This window comes from Excalfactoria chinensis, chromosome 14, assembly GCF_039878825.1.
Source record: "Excalfactoria chinensis isolate bCotChi1 chromosome 14, bCotChi1.hap2, whole genome shotgun sequence".
NCBI lineage: Eukaryota > Metazoa > Chordata > Aves > Galliformes > Phasianidae > Excalfactoria > Excalfactoria chinensis.
The window spans coordinates 1,562,215-1,587,706 of record NC_092838.1 but is presented as its reverse complement, the minus strand read 5'-3'; the positions used below and the strand labels follow the sequence as shown (position 1 = coordinate 1,587,706).

General features: G+C 44.5%; 1 protein-coding gene across 1 annotated transcript in view; it reads left to right on the top strand.

Moving 5' to 3' along the window:
* DNAAF8 (dynein axonemal assembly factor 8) overlaps positions 1–25,492 on the top strand; it is a 58,739-nt gene that overhangs the window by 7,854 nt on the left and 25,393 nt on the right. The window contains exons 10-15 of the mRNA XM_072349618.1: positions 286–445; positions 10,736–10,912; positions 12,898–13,065; positions 20,915–21,031; positions 23,177–23,321; positions 24,646–24,949. Coding sequence (XP_072205719.1) covers positions 286–445; positions 10,736–10,912; positions 12,898–13,065; positions 20,915–21,031; positions 23,177–23,321; positions 24,646–24,949 — 1,071 coding nt within the window. The remainder of the gene's footprint in view (positions 1–285; positions 446–10,735; positions 10,913–12,897; positions 13,066–20,914; positions 21,032–23,176; positions 23,322–24,645; positions 24,950–25,492) is intronic.

Here is a 25,492-nt window from a genome sequence, read left to right as displayed (position 1 = left end):
TGGCATGTTTTGGTCTCCAGCCAGTTGTCACCACCTATCAGAGGTTTGAGGTCTGCTCTTTTGCTTTGCTATTTTTACACAGGCAGTTCAAGCCAATGATGAGTTCTTGTGGTCCCCCACCTCCAACACAATACGTGCTTTCTAAGACTTTTAGCCTTTCAAATCATGATTCACGCTCAAGTGTATGGTATAAATATGAGGGGGAAAAAAATGTAAACAGAAGAACAAGGGTGTTTTTCTCCCAGGTAAAAAGTCAAAGCAAAGAAGAATCTGTATATTTTTCAGGACTGAAGAAGGTGACAGACAGCTATCCCGAAAGGAAGAACAGATGAAAGAGAAACACTCGGGATGTGGATCCCAGGAGCAGCTGGAGAGATCACAGCCTCAGCAGGCGGTTACTGGAAAGAAGCCCATGGCAGAGAAAGCACCTGTTTTGTTCCACATGGTTAGTAGTTCAGCATAGGACGGTCCCTTTCGGAGGGACTTCCTGGCCAAACGTAGATGCGGTCCTAGAAGCAAGAAGTCATTTTTGTTGCACTATTTAAAATCTTTGGGGTGTTTTTGTTTGTTTTGTTTGTTTTTGTGGAGCAGCATTACCTGGACAGACAAGCAGTCCTACAGCTCTTCTCCCACCTCAATGACTTTTTTCACCTCTCCTTGTATAGCTGCCCACCAGGCCTGGTGTATGAGGGCATGGCAGGAATCCTGGCTCAGGGTCATTTAATTCAATGGTGCCAGACTTTCACATGTGATCTTTCATAACTTTGTAGAAAAGAAATGTTTTCACTGCTGTACTTCTAAAACAACACCTATGCTGAGTGTTATCTAGCAGCTTTGTATTTCACTTCTGTGGGCATTTGTGAATAAACAGTTGTTGAGGATTGTGATTTTAATAATAAATCTGGCTTTTGGCTGGAGCCCCGATTAAGGGAATGTGAAATTATCCTATTTTTTCCTAAAACATGGCTCAGAGAACAGAGCGATGTTTCCTTCTGGGAAGATTTGTATATGTGATCCTAGTTCATCCTTGCACTGATTTCAGCAAGCAAAGAATGTGAGAGAAACTACACAGTTTGTCCACAGGTTCACCATAATGACTTATCTGGACTGAAAGCAATGACAAAGTGTGATCTAACCTCAGGGCTGGGCTATTCAGATCTGCTTGGTTTTGAATGAATTGAATGCTGTATTTCTGCAGATTAAGAGCTCATTGTTTATGTTGGATTAATCACTGTCAAGAAGTACAGGACTAATAAACTAGCAGGTGAATTTCTCCTTTATCAAGCTGCTGTGGAATGGGCAGTGCACTGCATGGGGCGCTGTTCCCATAACACCTTCATTCCCTGTTCTGGAAGCTGTGAACCCAGCCCTCAGACTTCTTTCTGTCTGCCGGGAGGTGCTTCCAGATTCCAGTTAGCCCTTATTAAGATGCAGGCACTTTCTCATCAGAAATATACTTGAGCTTTGCTAACTCATTCCTTGCAATGCACCAAGTGATTACTGGATTGTGCTGCATCTTGATCATTTCCCATATTCGCTGCACTCACGCCAAGGGAAATGAAGATAAAGACCTGCTACTGCAGTTTCTCTCAAGTGCAGCTCAGGGTGTACATGCCTTGTAGTCTTGCTGTAAATGTACCCCTCATAGCTTTAACCATATTACTGCCAGTCGGTCATGGCAGTGTGGACATTGGCATAAGCTAACTGGTGCGGCCCCACTGCTCACTGGTCCCTGCAGCAATGGACGGAGCGCGTGGAGGAAACGTGCCCAAACAAACGAGGTGCTGTTGATAGAAACAGAATCAGCACAACCCGTAATTTTTATTACAGCTTTTTCTTATTGCAACTTGACTCTTTGTTCTGTTTCAGCAATATTCATTATTAAAACTAAGAATGAAAAATGGATCAGCATCATCCATCAAATGCAAGTCGTTTATATGGTTACTTGAAATTCATCTTGACAGCCGCCTTTTTTGTCTTTGAGTTAGAACAGGTTTTTCTCTTCTTTTTTATTTCCTCATCTGCACACAAGGCAAAAAAAAAAAAAACTCGAATGTTTTGACACTTAAAACTAAAGAAGCTGTAATTTGGCAGCTGTTTCTCTTGGTGAAAATACTCTAATATCTATATATAAACACGTATACCCAAAGAACAAGCAAAAATGTTTGACAAAGTAGCACACTTTGAAACTCGCTTTCAAAGTCCTTTGTTTTGGCAATGATAGATGTTCAGATCTGGATCACTTGTCATAGTTTGCAGAATTCCTCTGACTGGTTTTAATGTCAATAAATAATTGAATTGAGTAATAATCAGAGAGGAAGTTTAGAAAGTCTGTAATTACCGTAACTGAGGTGCTGGGAAAGAGATGTAAAAGAAAATACAAAATAAAAGCTGCGTTATAGTTACATTAAAGTTCTCGTTTTAAATTTAAAAGCAGTGAAATGGAGATTAAACATTGCTGCTTTTTAACCTGGTTCAGCCAAACTCTGCAGGCCGCTGCGCTCTGTGGGATGCACTATGAGCAAGGATCGTGTTTGCAAAGAGCACTTTCAAAACTGCACAGGTAACTCTAGAGAGCAAGAGCAAACATGCAGGGTATCTCAGCATCTAAAGAAGGGGCTGATAAGCAGCGGTGTCTTCAAGGCAAGCAAGTACCCAGTTCCCATGGAAATCAGCAGCTCCATTCTCTGAATTCTACCTGTCATTCAGACACTAAGAAATGCAGGCTGCTCACACATTCTGACCCAAGTTTGCCTTTCAAAAATGCATAGAAGAGACTTTATTTATTTATTTGCTTGTTCTGCCCCCACCACAACTTTCACTGAAACTTCAGGCTGACACAAGTAGCTTTCTTCTGAAAACAGACCCTTAGCCACATTTTAACCTTGGGTTTGACTTCAGAGCTGATTGAAGCACCTGCAGTTTTGCTGAAAGCCAGTGCTGACGTAATCCGTGTTGTAAGGTCAGGTTGAATTAATAGCTCAAAGTAACGTGTAGGTTTTGGTCAAGCAGAGTATTGTTTACAAGGGATAGAGAAGGAACGCTGCGCAATGCATGAAGCAGTTACCTGGAAGATGTAAGAAGTGGAAATGCTAAGTCAGGACTTAAAGCAGTGATGGAGCACCTGGTGGGAAGGCAGGGCCAGCCCTGGGGAGCTCAGGTGCAAACAGTGCAACTGAATGACCAGGACTGGAGCCAGGATCCACCCCTTCCCAGCCCTCATTTAAGGGCTGGCAGTGGAGGTGAGGGGATCTTGCTGGAGATCCCTGCCTGCCTGAGCCTTCCTAAGAGTAAGCAGACTTTTTTCCTCTGTGTCTATAGCTGCTGCACTTGGGCTTATCCTCACTTGCTGCAGTTGAGGATTTTGCTATCCTGCTGTTATTGCTGTTCTTTTCATCATATTATAGCGTTGCAATGGATTTGGCCTTTTGTGTAATGGACCTTGTCTATTATGATAGAGTGGCTTAGTACTAATGTTGATTTTCATGTTACGCTGACATGTAGGTACGATACAAATAGTAATAGTTGCTTTTGCCTGGCTCAAATCTGGTTTATTTATTTGTTTTATTGTTGGGGTGCAACACAAGCAGGTTTCCCTATAGGAGAAAACTCACTAGGAGCTAAAGGTGACAGCAAGGCAGGTAGGGATGGAGGCCTCACTATCAAGGAGCACAGTGCCCAAAGGGGATGAGCAGATCAGGTCCAGTGGGGGTAACCAGTTGCTTCCTCTGTAGGGATGGGGTAGGTCCGAGAGCAAGATGACAAAGCCAGGTGGGTGAATTAGGGGCAGGGTTAGATGAGTGAAGTGTATGGCCAGGCACAGGTGTACCTGCACTGCAGCTGGGTCAAGGGCAAGTAAGTGTCACTGCTCAAAAGCAAAGAGAGAGCAGCCTGGCAGAGGCTTCATGCAGGTTTTGTTTCTTGTAGCAGCAGCACCTGACGTTACCAGCTGTGCTGTGTCAGAACTGGCCTTGAACACAGGCAGCTGAACTGCTGCAGAGGGTGGTGCTCGTGGCCGTGATGCTTTACATCCATCTTTAGATTTAATTTATCACACAGCGAATATCAGCCAGTTTGTCTTCAATTCTGTCATTTCTGAGACAAAAAGCTGTTTTTACAGTAGGGCTGCACTTTTATTGCTTACTTTTATTGCTTTCCCATGATATGGCAGAACGAGATCACGTTGTTTGGGAGCTATTAGGAACCACCTTGTTACCAGTACCTTATAAACACTGTTTTGTCTACCTCGTACAGCCAAACTGCTTAGAAAATGAATGCATTGACTCATACCGAGACATGGAGTTTTTCTTGGCTCCACGATCACTTTGGCTAACCTTGTGTTAGTAATTATATTACTCTAATCATCATCTTAGTGCAGCTTAGCCTTACAGCTGGCTTACTAAACAAAACCGTTTGGGCACGCAGCAATCCTTCGAGCCTAACAAACACGTTGTGCAGGTGCTGTCTTTTCCACATTGCAGACGTAGGCTCTGTAACCTCTGTCAGAAATGGCAGGGTTGTGTTTGTATATTGAAGCATTGATTTGGCTCCTTGATGTCGGGTAAAATTCTTAGGCTTAAACCTGAATCTTGTTTCACTTACGGTGATTTGATGCAGTAACTGAGGTTTTTCCATATCTGTGTTCCTCGAATCCTGATGTTGTAATTTTAAGCCCCCTTGTGACCAATTGTTATTTTCATTTACACTGAACTAAAGCAATCGTTACACTTCTACCTGCGTGAAGGTAACGGAACCGACCATTTGGCCCTTCCTATTTTACTGGGATTAAAGAAAAGCCTGTAAAAATGACAGAGTATTTCCCACGCTAAATCTTTTTCTGGCATCAGAGCTGAGTTTGGCTCCTTCACGTCTTTTCAGCCTTGGTCTGACTGGGGTTGTGGCCAGCAGTGATGTGCCAGGCAGCCAGCAGATGGCCCCTGAATTCCTCCCTTTTCACACAGCGAGGTATTTAACGAGCTCCTGGAGCAAGACTAACATCTTTTCTACTTAATGAACCCGCTGTCTCAATTCAAGAAAGGCTTAAAAATAAACTGAAGCAATTAGAGATGATGTCGTTAAATTTAGCTCGCAGAAGAAGGAGGCCAGAATTCCTGTTTGTGCCACCAAGTCCAACACGCAGCATTTGGGATCGGGTGGAAGTTCCTCAGGAAATGTTTTTCTAGCAGAGGCAACTGCTACCTGGCACTGAGCCTGCGTTCCTGGCCTCCTCTTCATCTTCCCACATAGTACCAGAGTAAGAGAAGGGAGGATTTGCTGGCATGGTGTTTTCTGCTAAGGGTGAGCTCAGCTGGTTTATGCTCTCTGTGGTTGTAGTTAGCAAGCTAGAGGAGCTGAGGCTGTTACAAGCTCTGCCATGGCCCACAGATGCATCCCATAGAGTTGCCTTAACAGGTAAAGCAGAGAATTCTGGCTGTAGAAGCCTTTGTTGTGGACAAGTTCCTTTAGATGGGCAGCGTGCTTGTTTGCTCTTTGGTTTCTCAGAGTAATTGATGTTTGCAAGTGTGTGCTTTGGCACTGTCAGAATACACTTAAAGGCAAGTTAGGAACTTTACATCCTGCTGACACCACTTCTGTGCATACAACCAGAGCAGTTAAAGTGGCGTTTGCAAACCCTGCTTTAATTACCTCGTGTCTGCTTTCTCAGGCCTCACAGCTGCATTTGGGCTCAGAACCAGGAAGCTCTTCCTCCTGTGCTGAACGCAGCAGGACCACCAAAATGCCACGTTTTCCATTTAAATTTCCACGCAGACCCAGCCTGCTTGTTTTGTTCCCACCTTTGTCTGTTGTATTTCCCAGTTAGGGAATGGATGGGCAGTTGAGTCTTTCCAAATAAGAGACTTTTTGTTGTGCTGTTTCTCTCTTGTGAGTTTGAAGTGGCCCCAGGAAAGTGTGAAATATTCAGACCTTTATATTCCCTGGCACATCTTGGAGATGATCGCAATGAGTTTAGCCTTATTATTGAATATACTTATGGATGTTCTTGACAGATTCATTGTTGCTTAAGGCAGAGGTTAATCTAAGTAAAAAGAATAGTCTCCACAATTAGGTGCATGAACCTGCTGCCAGTAGAGGTCCTAAACACTCCTCTATTTACATTAGCAGAATGCTTTATGTTAAACCTAAGGAGAAGGCAATGAAATAAAATGGCCATGGGCTAATATCTCTTTTTCATTATAAGAAGGCAGGAGGAGAAAGATACTGCTGTACCTCTATGTCTATTTCAGATCTTGTTCTTTGACAGGTCCTGTGTGTGCTGGCAGGAGGGGAAGCTGCCACGAGGCCACATCACAGTCACATTTATGTATTTAGGGCAGTGCTTTCTGCCATGCACATCTTGGAACTCAGAACTCCCAGTCTAATCTCACAGATGCGATCTATGATGGTATTTGGAGCTGGAAGGGGCTGAATCCAACCCTCCGCTTCTCGAAGTGGCTGTGCAGGAGTGGCTGATACGGCTCCAACGCTGTTAAATAAGCCCTGTGGTTTAAATGTAATCCTAGTTTTTCTCGTGCATTCTTGTTTAGTGTTACCATTTGGATTGGGCTGCAGCCTTACACTGAGGGATAAGCCCAGTCATGGCTTGTAAACACGTTATTACAGAAATAATTACAGAAGCGTTACTCTGTGGCAGGGATGTTGAAAGGGATTCAAGGCTTTATCTGCAATTACCAACAGGAAAGAATCCTGCAGTTCTTTTTACTGCAAAACCAAAAGCTCTGCACAGCTACGTGCAAAGCACCTGCACTTCCTACCAGGTTCAGCTGAGGCTGTAAGCACCTGGCAGCTCCCAAATCACAGATAACCTGTGTTAATCACAGAGCACTAAACAGGCCCAAAGAGTTGCACGTACATTGCGTTCTGCAGCTGGATGTGGGGTCACAGAGCCTATATGTCCTTGCTGCATGGACTGCAGAACAAAGAAGGGAGGAACAGAACTAAGTTTGGGAAGTTTCTTGATAATTTTGTGCCATTTCTTTTCCCAGCACGTTACAGGCTTTTGATGATTAATGCAGCTAGAGAGCAACGAGGATAAGGGAAATGTTACGCCCTGCAGTTTCATAGGGAAGTAATCCATCCCAGAGCCAGCAGTAAAGCACAAGTTCCTAATTCCCAGTGCTGCCCTCACATGAGATCTGTAATTGAGCTTCCTATTTGTTCCAGCTGCTGTTTGTTAACCAGGAGCAGGAACTCAGTAGAGCAGGAGCTTTTTGTTCCACGTGCTTTGGAACAGCAGCACAGCGAGGCTGAGTCCCTTTATAGTAACCTTTAATGTAACCACCCATTGTGGAAAAGGCACTGCTCATTTATAACGGTTGTGTCTCAGAAAGCAAACAACATCAATGGGGTTCAGTGCGACTTTGATTCAAGTTTTAGAGCAATTCTCAGAGTGTTTGTTTACCTGAGGAGTTGAGCCTTGCTCAGGTGCCTTTCCCATGTCCAGCAAGTAAAGAAGCTGCTGTTTTACACACAACATCTTACTGTATTTCTGATATTCAGAAGCCATTCGTGCTATATAGAGTGAATCTAGTACAGAACTGCATTAAGAGCAAGGCCATCCAGACCACTGCCATCAATCGTACTCTCCTTTTTGTTATTAAACGTTGCCTTCATCATTACAGCATGTTCTGCCAGTTGCGTACAGGAAATGCAAATGCTTTCCTCATTCTTATCCACTGCTTCCACTTTGCAACCATGAAGCAGCTCTTTGAATGCTGTCAGGGTTTATTCCACAACTTCGTGTGGAGTTTCAGATAATCTAGCAGATGGTGTTGCCGTCGTTTTTCCTTCCCCACAGGATGAATGTGAACAAACACATATTTCCAATATATCTTCATTGAATGCAGGATCTTTTAGACACCGTGAAAGAGGGTTATCTGTTATCTGGATGAAGGGGGAAGTGTGAAGTGCATCCTATCTACTGTCCTATGTTAACTCTATGGGAAATAGATGGGTGACCACATGATCAGCATGCTTGCGCTTTGTATTGTGAGCGTTGCCCACCGCAGAGCAGGAACATGCAATGCTGGAGCAATTTCAGTGTCAGAGCACAGGGTTTTCAGGAGAGCAATTAGCTGGAGCTGCTGAAGTACCCAGAAATCAGTTCACATTTACAAACACACGGCAGATGTATCCTTTGGCAGAAGATTTCTGCAGCCAGTAATTTGCCATTCATCAGGGATTGCCTCTGAAATCTGCAATCCGAGCTGAGGGTGACATAGGAGGATAAATTTAGACATGGCTGAAAACAATTATTTTGATTAAGGCTGCAGCCAATGAGAGTGAGATTCCTCCTATTCCTCCCCTTCCTCCTCATTCACCTCCTCCAGCAAAGAAGGAGGAGGCTTTGTAAGCATAACTTAATGTTTCACATGCAGGGGATGCTTTGATTTTGCTCTTGCTGCTGTAGGGTCTTCTCAGCGTAGTAGGGAGTACTTTTTGAATGCGATATCTTCCTTCAGCGCTAGCATCAGCTTAGTTTGTATTGGGAAAGGTGCTAGAAGGGAAATGCCGAAGTTGCCTTTAGCTCCAAAAGCAAAACGGACTCTGTAAAGTTTGCCAGCAGCAAAACCTGAGCTGCCCCTCTGTCATCCCACCCTCTAACAGCTCTGATAATGCTTCCCACCTTTAGGACAACAAAGCTGTTTGGCCAATCCGCTGTGCAGGCATAGAAAAAAGCAATGCCAACTGGTCTTTTCAGAAGCCATCAACGAAAGCATCATTTAACCAATTAGAGCTGTTTTATTAGAAACAAAATGGCATTAATCTTGGCTGACAAACTTGCTTCTACTCAGCTGCAGCTTGCTGAGGTCATAAACAGCTCCAGCTTAAAAAAAAGATAGAGGTAAAATAGCACTTGTTAGATATTAACTGTGCAGATCCCTTCAGATCCTGTCCTTTGAAGGTTTGTTTTAATGCTGTAGTTTATTCTGGGGCTGTGCCTCCATGTGTGTATCTCCAGCACTACTGTAGCTGTATGCTGCAAGGTATGGGCATCTCTGAGGTACCCTGCAACTCATTTCACACTTCTTTTTGATGTGTTTTTTTCGGGGGGGGAGGGAGGGGGATTATGTTTATATGAAGTTATACAAAGCACGCTGTTGTTTGGCTGCACGGTGCAGCTGGTGTTGCTTCCTGCACTGTTCTCATATTAAGGTGGGGGAGGATGGCCAGAACGGAGCATGGAGGGGCTGGAGGGTTGTAAGCAGCAATGTGGTGAACTGCAATGGCAATAATACAATACTGAGTGCTTTGGAAATAGGGAACGTTATCTTATTTACTCTGTGGTAATTGCTGGTACTTAAGTACCATCAGCTACAAGGCTGTGTGTGATTGACAGCACGATTCTAGCCAGAGCAGCTAAAATAGCCCAGGATTTGAGTCATTTCTATCTTTTTATAGTCTAATGCTGTCACAAAAGCTGGCGTAGTGTGTAGAGAAACTGGACTCTCTTCATAGACAGACAAGGGTAAATGGGTCTACTTGGCCAATGCTGAGGGAAGGCACACTAAGAAAGCATTAATGTCACTGACCTCAGCAGTTCCTGCCTGCAGTTGGGTAGAACGAGCTCCCTTTCAGGTTTTTGTTTAGCTTATTTTGCTCCCAAAGCGAATTCAGGTAAATCAAATTAAGGTTAATTTGGTGTAAGGGTGTGGGCAGGCAGCCTCATTAAAGGCTCCTTGGAGCACCTGAGAATGTAACTGCCCAGCTGCTGCTCAGCACCCTTCTGCCCTCCCTGTGTTGTTGCTGTGCTCACAGAAGGAGGTGCTTGCTGGGCTCATGCTGCGGTAGGTCGGTTCAGATGAATTTTGCTCACCTCAATTAGCAGTTTAGTCTGTCTGCTGATTGTATTGACGTGCATGGGAAACGTGGTCACACTGCACTTTGCTGACCTGACGGTGGGGAGCGCAGCCTTGGTGTGATGCTGTAACAAGTAGCCAGGAAACAGTTACACCATCAACAGCTCTTTGTAAATGAATACTTGCCATATCCAGATAATGAATGCTCACAAGGTGCCTTGGGGAGACCCTTAGGGTCCTTATTAAAGGATCATAACTGTTGAGGAGCGATGCTCTTGTGTATACTGGAAATTATTTCTGGTTTTGTGACTAGCTTCCTGATTTACAGGAGGGCAGCAGAGTAAAGGCAGAAATAGCAAACCAGCTAACCATTACAGCAGCAGCTGCTGTGTCTTTGGCTGAAGAACAGAGATCCCATAAACTATAATCTCACAGCTCCAGCTTGGGGTTGTTTGTTGGAGAATAGGTCCCAAAGGAGAGGGATCTGCATCCTGAATAAGCAGGTATCAATGCTTAAGTAGAGAAAAGAAATGAGTTCAGCTAAATGTGACATCATCTGTGGATGAGGCAGAAAACATTGGAAGACTTTGACACTTCTATCATTCTATCATGATTGTTTTGAATCTTAAAGAATGTAAAATAAACTTGACCAAACTGTATTGGTCTGTGACCACCTGGCCTTCCATTTAACAAGCAGCTTGAGACTGAATGAAGACCCAGGTAACAGCTCTCCAAGAAAGTCTGGGCTGTCCCTGATGTGACGACCCACCTTCTATGGCTTCTGCTTCCTCTCTGATAAATGCTCACCAGATATTAATTGTCCCTCCTGTGTTGGCAGTGAGTAGAATTCATCTGGGATAATGAATATGGCTCCAGTGATCCAAATTATATTCATTTTCCTGTTGCTTTTTTTACAGGAAACCTCCTATTTGCCAGTTATTGACAGGTTGCCTGGACTGGGCAATGTGACAGATGAAGTTTGGCTGCTGAGTTGTGGCTGGGTAGCCACAGATGAGAGCAGTGGTCAGATGTATGGCACTGCACTGAGAGCTGCTGATACCTCCCGTGCCCTTGTGACATGGCTTCTATCTCTGGTGAGTACATGCAGTGACGGTGCACAAAGTCATTGCTTTCCTTTTGCTTTTCTCACAACTTTGAATTAAGAACAGATCCTTCCTGAAGTTCAAGGGAGCTATAAATAAGTGATGCTCTATTCCATCTTAATTGTCCCTTGCTTCGCACCTTTTTCCCTTCCAAAGAAAACCCCTTTCCCTCCCTTCTCCTATTAATCTGCTGTTAATCTTTTCTCCTGAGGGAAGGAAAAAATCAAACCTTTCCTGTTTTTCCTTCCCCTGTCCCTCCTTGGTCGTTGGCCTCATTCTTTTCCCTGGTTAAAGACATTGGCGTATCAATTCATGCACTCAAGGTAAATTTCACCTTGAGTGGACAGCATGCACAAGGCTTTAAAGTCACTTAACCTCCACTTAAATACTATTAATTGTTAATGATATTCACGCTTCCATTAAAACTTTGCTAACGTTCTGTGATGTTAGTTCAATACTAATGAAAATTACCACTTGAGCAGCCCCAGAGTCTGAATCTTCCATTCAGAAAATAGCTCACGAGCAGCTGAATTGTGAGCTTTCTTCCCTTTACTCCCACATATAAATCCTGCGCTCTGATTTGCAGCAGCTCTCTCCAACGTAGAAGGGTATCTCAGCCTGCAGGGCTCAGTGTTGCCCTGCTGGGACTGTAGGGTCAAGTGTTATAATGGACTTTGTGACTCCTACAAACTGGGATAAAAGCCACAAATTGATTTCATAGACTCGTAGCACATCCGAGGTTCCCAAACAGCTGTTGGATAGCAACGAGAAATGCAGATTCTTTCTTTAATGAAAGAGAAACTCAAGCGTTTTAGACCCAATTCTCATCTCCATCTGTGCAATTCCACTGTCTTGCTGGTTTCCTGGCGTGTGTAAATGAACATATCTTTACTGGTTTTCTTGAAGATATGCTGATTTCTAACAGTGCAGAACATGGTCTTTCAAACATAAGCGTTCCCCAGTAGCAGAATTGCTATGGAAGTTCCTATGCAAAAGCAGTGTTTGAAGCAGTCAAGGACTTGGTAGTGCTATAATGTCACTGTCACTGACCTATGCAGCAGTTTGAACATGCACTCCTGCCCTACGTTAAGAACAGACTTTGAAAGGCTTTGCAGCACTATGATGCCTCCCCAGGCAGTCTCATTCATCTCTTCTGTTTCTTTTCAGCCCAGTTTCTCATGTGTCCCACTCTACTTAGGGCAGCATTATGAGCCAATGAGTTATATGTCCTCCTGAAGTCTTGTCTCTGGCACTAAACCAGTATCTTTAGAAGATGCCATCCTGGGATTGGCAGAAGTCCCTTTTGGATCCCAAACAAGGGGGATCCATATGTATAATGGGAGATGGGATGATATGGGATGCCTCTCACAAAGGAGTATGAGTGAGAAAATCCATCAAAAAGGAATTGCTTTGAGTCTAACTACAATGTGGATTCACCAGATAGGGACCGACAAGGCTTTGACTATTAGTAATCACTTATGAGTGATGAAGGCTTGTTCTAAAGCCTGCACTACATCAGAATGATGTAATCACTTAGCACTGATTTATTTTTTAATTAAGATTGCATTATCTCATTACAGTGAATAAAGGCAGCACACAGCACCACTGTGGCACGAGTGGGCAGTGTTGACAGGAAATCTGCCCTCAATTCTTGCTATGCTTGGGAGGAAATGTGGTTCTTCCTTTCCCATAGTGAAACCGGTGGAAGTCAGTGTGCGAGTGATGGGAGTCCTCGGTGATGAAATAAATCCTTCGACTTAGCAAAGCCTGCATGTTATTCCTATTTAATTTGTTGTTATTGATTTTTCCTGTTGGCTAAACTTCAGCTAATCCACTAATCAAGTGAGAATGCTCCCTGGGTTATTAGACCTTGTGTGGCTCTACTCGAAAGCAACAGAGCAAGATAAGGGGGTTATCTTTGGCCTCTAAATGCAGCCATCTGAGACAAATGAAACTCTGTTCCAATGGATTTACAGGTGCCTCCTGTGAAAATGGAAGGTGGACCCAAAGCTCCATTTCAGCCAGTAGATCTACAGCAGACCCAGCAAGAGGATGGATTGGCTCTGTCTGCTTGTCTCATGCCAACAGATGAATCTCCAACCCAGGACTTGATGCCGATTAAAGAAAGGTTAAAGAAGATTAAAGTAAGCAGCATTTAAATGTGCTAGTTATACAGAACTGCCATAGGCTGTTACCTCTACTTTTCACTAAGAACCGCCCTGGGTATGCCATTTAAGCTCCAATCTGAGTGAGCCAGGATAGAAAAGGGTAAGTGCTGCTTTAAATTAGAATGAAGCCCAGAACTGTGGGAACTGAAGAACTGCTTGCAGCTAATTGCCAGCTCAAGCTGTCCTCGGTTATGTTGATTTTTGTGCTGATGAGAAACCAGCTCTGGTTTTGTTTCTGCTGCTCGTTAACTGTTAATGTGTTTTTGGTGGCTGTGACCTCACTGTGCGGAGATTTGCCTAGATCCAGGAGCCCTATCTTGTCATCTATTGTGCTTTGTGCTGTTATTTCTTTTTAACCACATGAAGAGTGTGACTTATGAGAGGGAATATTGTCTTGCTATTCAACTCCCAGGAGTCAAAGCCCAGAGAGAGGACCTGAGATCCTGTTCCTTCTGTCTTGCTAGACTACAGTGTCTGCGTTGCACAGCAAAACACCAAGCTGAATGGTCTAGCACACAAGCTGAAATGTAGCACATGTAGGTGGCACATTGTAACATAAGGCATGATATGGGCTTGTGCCCTTAGAACGGGGGAGCTTTGAGGTAGCCACTCTGGGCCCTAATTTGTTGGTTCCGCTTTTCAGAGGAGCAGATTTGAACTAGACTGATTCTCTGAGCATCTTGATGCATCTGTTTTGTTTTGCTCTTTGAATACTGCTTGTTAAGTACTGCCTGATACAACATAGGTGTAGATGTCTGCACCAATGGAAGATATCCCAGGCGTATGTGATGAACAGTGATCCTTGCACACCTGTGATCTCCCACAAGTCCCTTGCATGAATAACGTTCCTGTTATGGAATAAACTTAGCTGAGATGCTGGCCACGTGCTTTGTTGGGTATGCAAGTATCTCCCAGCTCACTCAAAGCATCCCTTGTAGCTTTGGCAAACTGGGGCTGGGTTTTCTGTTCCTACCATCACATAATTCTTAAATGGAAGAAGAGGTATTAACATGTTTTAGAAACGTGCATAAACTTCCCTTGCTCAGCTGCAGCAAGCATTTCTTTGCTCGCAACTGTTTGCCCATGAGCAGTAAAGATTGAATTTCCCATGATGTATCATAAAGCCTGGAGTCTGACAGCTGTGGTTCCAGTGCTCACACAAGTAAACGATTGATGCTGGCAACAAATGTCATGATTAAAATACTACTGAAAAAAAAAAATACAACCTCAAAAGAATAAGCAACTTTGCTGTTGATGTTCATCCATCCGTTGGCGAAAGCTGCAGGGTTAATGAGAGAGAGCATCCCTCTGGGCTGGACAAGGGCTTGATGTTGGCTGCTATCTAAGGTGGCTGAATTCAAGAAGTATCATCATAGTATCGTGCGAGTTGGAAGGGACCTTAGAGATCAAGTATTCTGTGGAACAAAGAAAATGGAGGAACAGAGGCTGACCTGCCTTCTGTCTGTTTGCCTTGTTGCTCTCTAATTTCAGATGGGGAGTTGGCCAAAGCATCAGAATTGTTCAGTACTGGCTATGCTCAAAATATGTATCCCATGCCAAGTGATTGAATGAACTTCTGAAGCTGTGAGCTCAGGTTGCTCTGAGCATTTGGTTGGAGCTGGGCAGGGTTAGATCACTGCTTGATAGAATAAGCCATGTGGAGTTTCCAGTCCACATACAAACTGTAAGTGCTGTTTTACTGCCCTGTTTACAGTCATGGACAGTGCTGTTGAGTTCAGCTGGTATGGGGAGAGGTGAATGTGCCGCTCATCCGAATGGTGTTGCTCAAAGCAAGGCTATGTGCAAATGAGGTTCTCTCTCATTAGAAGCTCCACTGGATGTCACTGTGATAACAATGGCTTTTGTCAGTTTTGCTTTCTTGAGGCATTTGTAAAGCTGCTGCTCTTTCCCCAACAGAGATTTAAGTTGATAGGAGCAACCAAAGTCTTTCAGAAATGTCAGCTACAGCAAAGACAGACAGAAAACAACAGCAACTCGCTCTGTCTCCCCTTGAGCTGTTGCAGGAGAGAAACATGGTGGAGTTTACTTTCCTTACTCAGGTCGTCAGTCCTGTGCTGTAGGGTTAATGTAGATTATGTTGATGGTTGAACTGGCTAACAGAAGTCTTCTGTTGTGACACTTACTGGTTCTTGCTGTAGTTGTTTCCTGTGGGCGCAGCATGAATCTGTTACTGTGTTTACCTTCCAAATACAAATGGTCAGGAAAAATAACCGTACCCAAGCATTCTTGATACAAATACTGACTAATGGAAGAGCTCATGATCTCCATCACTGGATCTTTGGTGCTTTATTTTTGCAGGCCTTTACTGCCTGAGCTCTGCTTTCCAGCTGCTGGAATAGATGAGGTAGGGAAGATGCTTTGCATAATTGCTGATTCTGTAGATCTCCAAGAAACATCTATTTTTTTTTTTACCAGAGGTTTTCTGGTTTTCCATCCTGTACGTGGCTTCCAGTCGTTACCTGGTGGGGAGCAGAACTGTGCAGTTGCTTCCAAAACCACCAGTATCAGCTTCTTGCTGAAATTCCCCCTGCCTGAGTGCATGTAGCACGAGAACTTTCCAGTAATCCCCAAACTTGACTGAGATTGCTATTACAATGTGAGAATCGATGCCAGAAAAGCTTAGGAGCTTAGCAGTGCACTTAGCAATTTGCCTAAAGGTTTATCCCACTTCTGTGAAGGAAAAGGAGGCTTAATACGGTTGATTTGCAGTCACTGTAGCTTTCAAGTGCAGGGAAGTGCAATAAAGCAAGCTGACGTACTTGCAAAAGATAAATCTGCTGTATACTTGTAAAGCATCATTTAAAACTGGGCTTTTATGCAAATCCCCTATTAGGGGAATTATATATCATTAGAAGTTGAACAGCAAGATAGATGGCACTTCCTGGAGCTGGATCTTGGCCTTGATGCCATTGGAAAGTGGGAATCAATTGAAAGGCCACATTCTCTTTCTATGCTCAAATGCTTTGTGCCACCCAGGTTTCCAGAGCTGTGTTACCCTTCTCTGAGGCTTTCTTATTAACACAAGATATACAGCCTATCAACCTGCAGTAACTGCCTTTAGAGACGAAGAGTAAACTCACGGAGCATTAAAACCCCAGCTTAGGAATGACATCATCCCCATAGAAGACATTAACTGTGACGTTCCTTGTCAGCAAAAAGAGAACAGTGCCAAAATGACATAGAAATACTTTCCTTGTTAAGCCTTAAAATGCAAACCTTAACCTTGGGGACACAGGAGATGCAGAGCCAGCACTGGTGCTCATGTGCCTCTTCTCATTTGTTTCAATGCCGTGTACTAGATTCTATTGTGCTCTTTACAGTGTTCTGGACCCCGGGGTTCTTGCCCATAGAGTGCTGCCCTAACTCCCCCCAGCACTATATATATTTATATATAAGCTCCAGAGAAACGCTTTTGTTGTACTTCCCAGGGATTCGTTTCTTATGTGCTGCTTCTACAGTCAGTTTCCCTCCTGACTTCCAGCACAAGGACTGTTCTGGCTGCCAGTTAAAGGCAGGTCTACACAAAGTTCCCTCTTTGCTTTTCACTGAAGCAAAGCTCTGTTATTATTTTATGCAGTTTGGACGAAGTATGGATGAGAATTCCAGAACTGGATCCAGGGCACCAAATTTGCCTTGGTGTTGTAACTTGATGCTGTGAAAGTCTTTCCATGGCAAAGGCTGAGCTACCAGGAAGTTGGATGTCGATGCTTGTGCAGCATTCGAAGCAAGAGTGGAAAACAATCTGACAAGCTGAGATGCCTCAGCAGAAGCAGGCAGGTCATGCAAAGAAACATTTTGGGTTCTTCACTTTTGCCTAGAAATGAGGAAGCTCTTTCCAAACTAAACCTTCCCAATGGGACCAGAACCTTCTAGAGGAGAAGGTGAAGGAAAAACAGACATGGGAACGTGACAGGTGAAAGTAATCCTTTCCTTCTGCTCCTCTCCATACAACTCATCCTGTAGATAAAGTACAGCTGTTATTTATATTGAGACTTGCAACATGGCACGTGTTTGCCCCTTGGACCTACAGCTTGTCCAGGTTGGAGTGGTCAAACAGGAGATCTGTTCACCTTGTCCTTTGTTTTCCAAACTTTGCTTGTGTCTGATCTTGACCTGAGTTGGCACGAGGGTCCAGCTTTTGTCTCAGGGCACCGTGAATCTGTTGTGCAGCCTGATAAAGTCATCTCAATAGCTTTGGTGAGAGCACTTACGTACGTCTCGCACGTCATTTGGCTGATGAGTCCATGTGGAGATGAGTCACCTGTGGGTGAGACATCCTGGGGCCTCTTCTATATGCATTTATATAATTGAATCCTGAGCTACACAGCTGTATCTCAAAGGCTTCATGAGGCAGAAGTGGGGAAGTTGACATCCTGGGGCTAGCTGAGCCCTGATAGTTTGTCATTGGTGTTTGTAATTGGAGAGCCTTCACCTTTTGGATGGAGAAAGGGCTGCAGTGACGTCTCTCTGAGTTGATACAGCATGGAAGGCAAAGTTTGGGGAAGAATAAACCCTTATATTCACTTTTCCTGAAGTTTGGAAGCTCATATTTAAATTGTGGCCATTACCAATTATTGCAGAAGACAGCAGTTTAAAAGAACCATCAAACTAATGTGCTCAGCCATTAGTACTGCGTGTGACGGGCAGAGGAGCTAGAAATGACTCTCATCCTATTCCGTGTTTAAGGCATCTTTGTTTATTCAGAAGGGAGGCAAGAGGAAGTGAGATGCATCTTCACGTTGCCTGCAACGCAGTTGCCAGAACTGCACGTTTTCAATGACAAGCTCCTTAATCAGCCCTCCCTGTCCTCAGCCTTTCCACTGCCTGGCATCTTCCTTCAGTGCTTGCCTGTTTCCTGCACTGGATCTGGAGCAATCTGAAGTGAGCATGCAAAATGGGGAAGGAAAGGTGTGGAGAAAACAAACTCTGTGTTAATCTGGGTTGCACCAGGAATACTGCACTGATGTGTTTGGACTCAAGTCAGCGGAGAGAGCAGAAAGTTTGAGGAACATAGAAACACAGAACGGCTTGGGTTGGAAGGGACCTCAAGGATGTTACTGTTAAGGCCTTTGCTAGAATGAGACTGCTGGTGCTTTTCTGCTGCGGTCAGTGGAGCTGAAAGGTAGATGTTATATATGTACAGGATTCACAGTCTGACTTTGGAGGCAGTGGAGGATGCAGCATCATTCTGAGAGGGATTTAGGTGCTGCCTCAGTGAGGGTGGCTGAGCAAGTCTTTGTATTGGAAAGCACTTTGTGTGCAAGGAGATGGAATGGTGGAGTACATCAATTCTTCCTACAGTTCCTGTTTTCCTGCTGTGGCTGGGAAGCAGTCTAGAAAACACGCTGCAACTTGAAAGACTATCTTAGGTCATCTGACAGCAAAAGCTATTTCTTTGTTCTCAGAAATGAGAACAGAATACACTGTAAGCAAGAAGAGGAGCTATTGGATTTGGGGTATTGGATTTGGTCATACTTCTGTATGACAATTAAAGATTCATGCTTTTGCTGTGCACAGCTCCGGTCTTCTCTGAAATGTGCTCATTCTTGTTTCTACTCAGTGTTTTGCTGTGGATTTCCTTCCCATAACTGTCTGGCTTCATCTTGGTAATGCTGTCTGAAAGCAAGCAGTGGCTCTGGGGCTCTTTTTAATGTTCTTCAAAGAACGATGTGTTCAATCCTAGCTGTGATGCAAACTGATATATGTATATTTTTTCCCTACTGTTTTAAGGGAGGAGGAATCAGAACTTCTCTCTCCTCTTAGAGAAGGATAATTTTGGGCCAAAATGAAGAATACCCATAATAGGATGTTGCAGACCCTTCCATTCTTGCTCTTTCTGATGGCAGCAATATGCATGGAGGGGGTATTAGTGCTGTAAGAAACTTCATTTACTACATTTGGAGGGTGGTCATGGAGGTGGTGATGAAGTGATTTGGGGCTTTGAAGCATGTCAAAACCTGAGTCAGAGTATCCTGAGGGCTCCCATAGCTGTTGCTGGCTGAGTGTAGGGTACCTTTTCTCCCTGGTGTAATGCCTGCACTGTGAGACACGAGATTAGTTGAACATTTTGCAGAGTCTTACAGAAAAGGCATTTCTGGGTAAGTATTGATGCTGCCTCTTTACTGTTCTGCAGTGTGCATGGGGAGGGAGTCTCCTCCCTGCTAAGAGACAGGTCAGCACTCAGATGATGCATCAACTAGACTGGGGGGGGGGGGGGGGGGAGGGCTTTGTGAACTGCTGTGTCTGCACAGAAGCTCTACAGCTCCTGTAATATTGTTGGAGGCATGAAACAGATAAACCAGCCCCGAGGTGAAACTGATGCAGTTCTCCTGCCTGCCCCATCTTTGTGGATGATCTTCCCCATCTCTTTGTGGAACGTTGAAAGTAGCACCAGAGATGAAGCTGGCTTAGAGTTAAATAGTGTCAAAATCACCAACGTTGTTTTGGGAGGAATAGGGTCATTCAGCTACCTGGGGAGGATCACCTGTGCGTTATGCATCAGGTAGGGCTCATCTCAATATTGTGAGAACAGCCTCAATGCAATTCTCTGCTAACAGCATGGGAAAGCTGCTTTCTTCCTATACGTTGCATGGGAGGGTGGTCCCAGGAATGATCCTCCACTCACGTTTTGATGAGATTAGACAAAAATGGGCTGTCACACTGTGGTTGTCTGCGTGTATTTTCTTACCCATGTGAGAAAAATGGATTTCCTGGGAGATCTAAGACTTTTCAAGCTTCATTTCCTGCTGCTTTGTGAAATCTCATTCAGGTTGGCTGCTAGAAAACAGAGTCTGACAGATCATAGAAACAATTTCCTGTGGGTTTGGTTCCCTAAGAGGTGTAGCCATGTCCCTGCTCTGATGGGGGTAGGCCAGTCATTCAGCTGCATGCTTGCCTTGTGTCACGGCTGATCTACAGCTTGCAATGTGAAACTCTTTAAAGGTCAGCTTTACTTTGGGGTTCCCAGCTTGTGTCCTGTCAGTCTGGGTGATTACAATGAATATCTCCATGGAAATATTGGCTGGAGTTGCTTTGGCCACATTTATCCCTTATCTTTTCTCTCTTGGAAGCTTATTGACTTAAGGCACGCTTAAGGAGCAGCTCGAATAAGTAAAGACTGGAGTCTTGCTACGTTTGTGTTTTGAAAGGCTTGTTTCATCCCTCTGTGCTGACTGCACAATGCCAGCATTGCCTGCAGAGTTGGCATCAAGTATTGGAACAAGAGAGGATCTTCCACTTCCTTAAACCAATGGTTTTCCTCTGTTATTTTCCACTGCGATCAAGGCCGACAGACAACGAATTGCAGGACAAACCGCAACTTGACAACCTTGTCTTCCAGAAGCTGCACTCCTTTCTGGGCTATGGCCTTGCTTATGAGGCATTACGGTCACAGCAAATTCTCGTGAGTGACAGATCCTTAAACATCCTTAAACTTGCACTTGGGCAGGTTGCTTGCTTGGCTGCCCAGAAAATGGATGAGAAACAAAACAAGGTGCTGAGATTGAAAAATGCCACATTTCTTTAATGCTGTGACCTAAATGCCAGAGCCTTTTGCCTATTCAGGAGTGAATGACACGATAAGACTTACATGTATGTGCTACTAGTGCTGATATGTGAACATGGGGGGAAAAATGTTCTGTTTTGGTTACAGTTGCATAGAAAATAAGATTCTTTCCCCGTCCTTCAGTTTGGTTTGTTTATTAGAGTATTTGCTTTACAAAACTCTCCTCTGCTGGATGCCCAGCATAATCATGGAGAATCAAGGCATGGCATGCAGGTAAGAACTACCTTCCATGTGTTTCAGGCAGTGGAGGAGGTGTTTGCAGCGCTGAGCAGGTTTTACAGGCAGACTGTTGGAGCTGATGAAAAATGCTTCCCTAATGGCAGTGACATTGAGGCCTGCAGAGACACTGACAGCAAGGTAAAAGAAATGAATAAGCTGGTCACGTTTAAATGACCTGGAATATTTCGGTCTTTATGTTGGGTACAAATACTCCAAGTATTTTTCACTCCAACTGGAATGTATCAGCTGAATCTCTTGTGTCGTCGGTATTGTTGTACTGATTGCTCTGAGCTGTGAAAGGTCCAACTATGAAATACACAGGTTGAAGAAACTGCTGCAGAAAGGTGCAGATAAGGAACAAGAGAGAAGTTCTGATAAACCGGAGCCACATGACTGATAGTCAGCGTGCAGCGCAACTTGCACATAACTGATGTTCCAAGTGCTGTCTTCCTTAGCTACTCCAACAGTCTGTGTTGGAAATAAATCTGTTTGCATTAACCCAGAGGAGGAGAAGTTTAAGGGAACTTGAATTACCTCATCTTTCCCTTTGTTTAGGAATGCGTAGCAAAGCGTACAGGACTTGTACCCGTGTTTGATGGATAACTTTGGTAACTCGTCCTTTTTAGCTTCTATGCAGCACCACGTGGCATGTGTGATCTGACAGAGTTCATCTTCAGTTAGAACTGATGCAGGGAGACGGAGATATGTTATGCTCTTTCTAAATAACCAGCAAGTTTGACTGGTGACTGATTGTAGTTAGCACATAGCAGGCTTGCTCCTGGAAGATACCTGAAGGCCACAGTTATTTGTTGGAGATATCGGGCACCTGGCACAGTCAGGAAGTACCTCGTGTCTTCATTACAGTTCCTCATTGTGCCTTGGAAGCGGGTCCATACAGAACATGGCACAGCAAGGGCAGGATGCTCAGTGAGGAAATGGCACACCAGGAGACGAACACAAGGCAGGGTGCAGTCAGGTGTTTCCCAAGTAAGAAGGGCAGAGCGGGTCCAGCAGCAGTAAGTGGGGTCAGCCAAGAGTCCATAGGGACCAGGTCAAGCCAGAAAGTCAAGTCAGCAAGTTAGGATAAGAGCCAGAATCAGTGATGTATGAGGCTGGGCACAAGAATGCCTGCAACAATGCTCAGTGGTCAAAGCCAAGTGCCTGGCTCCCAAGCTCAGAGAACCAGGCAGTTGCTGAGGCTTTTCAGTGTTGAACAGCTGCAGTATCAAAACTGGCCTGGAGCCCAGGCAGCACAACCCTGGGGACTATCAGAGCTGCTTCGAAAACGTGCTTCCTTGCTGGCTGCTGCAAGCATTTGGTTAGTATCAGGAGAGCTTGAGCTAGATGAACATAAAGAAGAGGAGCTTTTATTCCTAATTGGACCTCTTTCTTATGATTTAAGTAAATCTATAACTTCATTTATCATGATATTATAAGCCCTGTTATGTGTTTATGGGGGAGTAGCACTTCATTTAAAGCGACCAGCAGTGATGAATTCATTTGGCATTCAGTGCAGACATAAAGCTTGCTGCTGGCGATAGCGTTGTGTGTCTTCACACCCAGGAGAACCAGGCACAAATCTGAGGCCAATACAATCGTGCTTGTCTGATCTGCACCTGGGAGAGTTATTACCCACGGTCTGTGAAGCACCACGTAACTTTCTGGTGTGAACCACGTGCTTTTTGAAGCAATATGTTTCTTTCAGTAGGGAAGTCCAGAGCTCCGAGCTATTTGTTGTCCTCTAGGTTATAGACATTCAGTACCTACATCTGTATGTCTTTGTTTGCCAGGATGAGCTGAATTGGATTCACCTGGCAAAGAGAAGTTCAGAATGTAAATGTGGGGCAGCTTCTGTCTTCTTGAGCCCTTTTTTGATGTTGATTTTTTTGGCATTTTTTTAGGTATAAAAAAAATAACTCGGTCTATTGCAATTTAGCCATCTTCCTGTAGCATGCAAAGTTAAACAGTAGGAGTGATGCGCTTTATTCCCTGCCCCAGAGAACATGCAGGTTTTTACTAGTAGGTTTATGTGACAAAAGGCACGACTGTATCAGTAATACATAATCAATGTTCAATCACAGCTATCATACTTATTATTCAATCTGAAGGTAAAAGCCTACGGTGCTGAACTGCATGTAAGCACAGGAGGAAAGCCTCTTTATAGCTCTGACAGCGTGGGCAAGGCATGGGAATTAAAGGTGAGCAGAAGGAATGCAGCCGTGTGGTCATCGTGGACTTGGAAGCATTTTGGCTTGTTCTTCCCCTGTGCTCTTTGCTGCTCAGGTTGCCATGGTGTTGCTGTTTGAAACCTTCTCCCGAAGATCCCCAGCTTCCCATCGCGTGCTGCAGCTGGAGCTCAGCTCTGGGCTGGGTACCCGTGGACTCCACCTGCTGTGCTCTCAGCGTGCTGTGCTGCTCTCCAGCTCAGGTGAGGTCTAGTTTTCCTTCAGATGGTGCTGAGGGGAAGATCTGTAACTGTACTGAAGTGAAGAATCACCTGGTACTGCAGACATGGGGAAGGGGGGAACAGATTTCTGAGAGCATCACATCAGTGCTTGTATCTTTCCCCAAAGAAAGGATAGGAAGAAACAGCACGAGGTCTCTTATCTATTCCAAGTGCTGAATATCCCCCAGTTGGATTTTTAGCTCTCAGTATGTTTTTGTCTCGATCATTTTTCCTCTGCAGAGGCTTTCCCAGATTCCAATGCTCTGAGCTCCAGGTTTAGGCTCATGCAAATCAGTTTCCATGGGTTTTTCTAGAGGTTTAGCTGTAGATACTCCAACCTCTCTTCCTCAGTTGCCCCCATCCCATCTCTTCTGGGACCTCAGTTTTAACTTGTTCTTTAGGAGCATGTGCCAAAGGTAACACTGATCTGGCCATCCTGTAACTGACATTTCAGCGATGGCTTAACAGGCAATGCGTGTCACAGTTTGTCAATAGAAGGCAGTCTGAGATACAACAGCAAAAAAGAGGAGGCAAACAAAAACGATATGGGCTCCCTGATGTCAAATCCCAAAGCCTTTAACATCAGACACCAGCGCTTTCAAATATTTCCCTGTGCTAAGTCTTCATTGTTTTCCATTTGTGAAGCAGAGGTCGTGAAACCTGTCTCAAAGCGTGTATAGCAGGTTATTAGTTGCTAATGTAACATAACCCTAGAACAACAAGCAATATACTAGCAGCAAAACGTAGAGATGGCTTCTGATATACGGTCACTGGTGATTTCTTTGGAGCCAGTAAGTTCTCCTGAAGGGTTTGCGTATGACTCCATAGTGAATACAGGCTACCAGTCTCTACTGGGGGAAGTTCTAGGCAGACTGAGAGAGAAACAGGCTTCCTTCTGCTTGGATGGTAGACAAATGCAGACCTGCTTAATTAGAGAGAAATTCTGCAGCCTTCCTACTGAAAACTGCCTCAAAAATGGGACTGCAGTTGTCTCAGTGTTGTACATGCTGGTAACTGGAGAAATGAAGGAGGACGACAGAAATGAGTAAGAAAACCATCAAATCACCAGTCATTAAGAGCTGACAGGCAGCAGATCTGCTTCAGTGCTCCCAACCTTTACCATTATTAACATTTTGTATGAAGGACGATTAATTTCAGCTGCGAACCGCTCTGAGAGATGGAAGATTGGATTTTATTTTTTACTCTTAACTTGAAAACTTTAAGATGATTATTTAAAATATTTTCAGGCCGTTTCTCCATTCTCTACCTGTTCCATGTTTTATTTGTGTGTGTTTGTCTTACACAGAAAAAGTGCCTTTTTCCTACGCGTCAGAGACTGACAAGGTGCTGGCATCAGGTGTGAGAGGGCCTAAAGGAATTTGCACCTTGCAGAACAACATTGGGCCATCTGACCTGCAGCTGGCTGGTACGACAGACTGCAGTAACATCAATGCCATCTACTGCACGAGCCACACAGAGCCTCTTGTCTACCTGTCCCAGCAGGACAGCTGTGTGCGCAGGGAGCTGTGCCTCTGGTTTGGAGGGAGGGCTGCTGATGCAGCACTGCGTGGTGGTATCCTGGCTCCAACTTCCAGATGCAACAGAACAAGGTGAGGGTGCTGGCCTGCGTGTCTTTGAGTGACAGTAGTTCTCCCAGGCAAAGCGATGCGGAGGACAGACAAGCATGCAGTTGGTTTGCTTTGTCTTTATTGGCCTCTTCTGCTAAAGAGAACAAGAGCAAAGGATGGAGTCTGTAAAAGCACGTCTCTCACAGCGCTCGCTCCCATAGATATGTCAGGTGTGGGATTCCTGCAGTTGCCTCCCATCAGTTCTTCCCTGGAAGACCTTTAATTCCTACACGTGCAACACCTGGACCCCTTTCTGTGCCAGGAGTGGCTGATCAGCCTGGTTTGCAAACTCTTTCAGCTCTGCCTGGTGTTGGAAAAAGGCTGCAAGGTTGCGTGCCACTGAGCAGCCTGCTCTCCAGGAGCAGCTTTAGCCTTTGTCCTTTTCATATTAACAGATTGGAGATAAGGAGCTTCAGATGGAAAAGGCTCTTTGGGGGATTATGACAGAAGTGTGTGTGAGAATGAAGGATGGTTTATAAACTCTTAAGCAAATTAGTATGAAGAAAAGCAACTTAGGAACTGGTG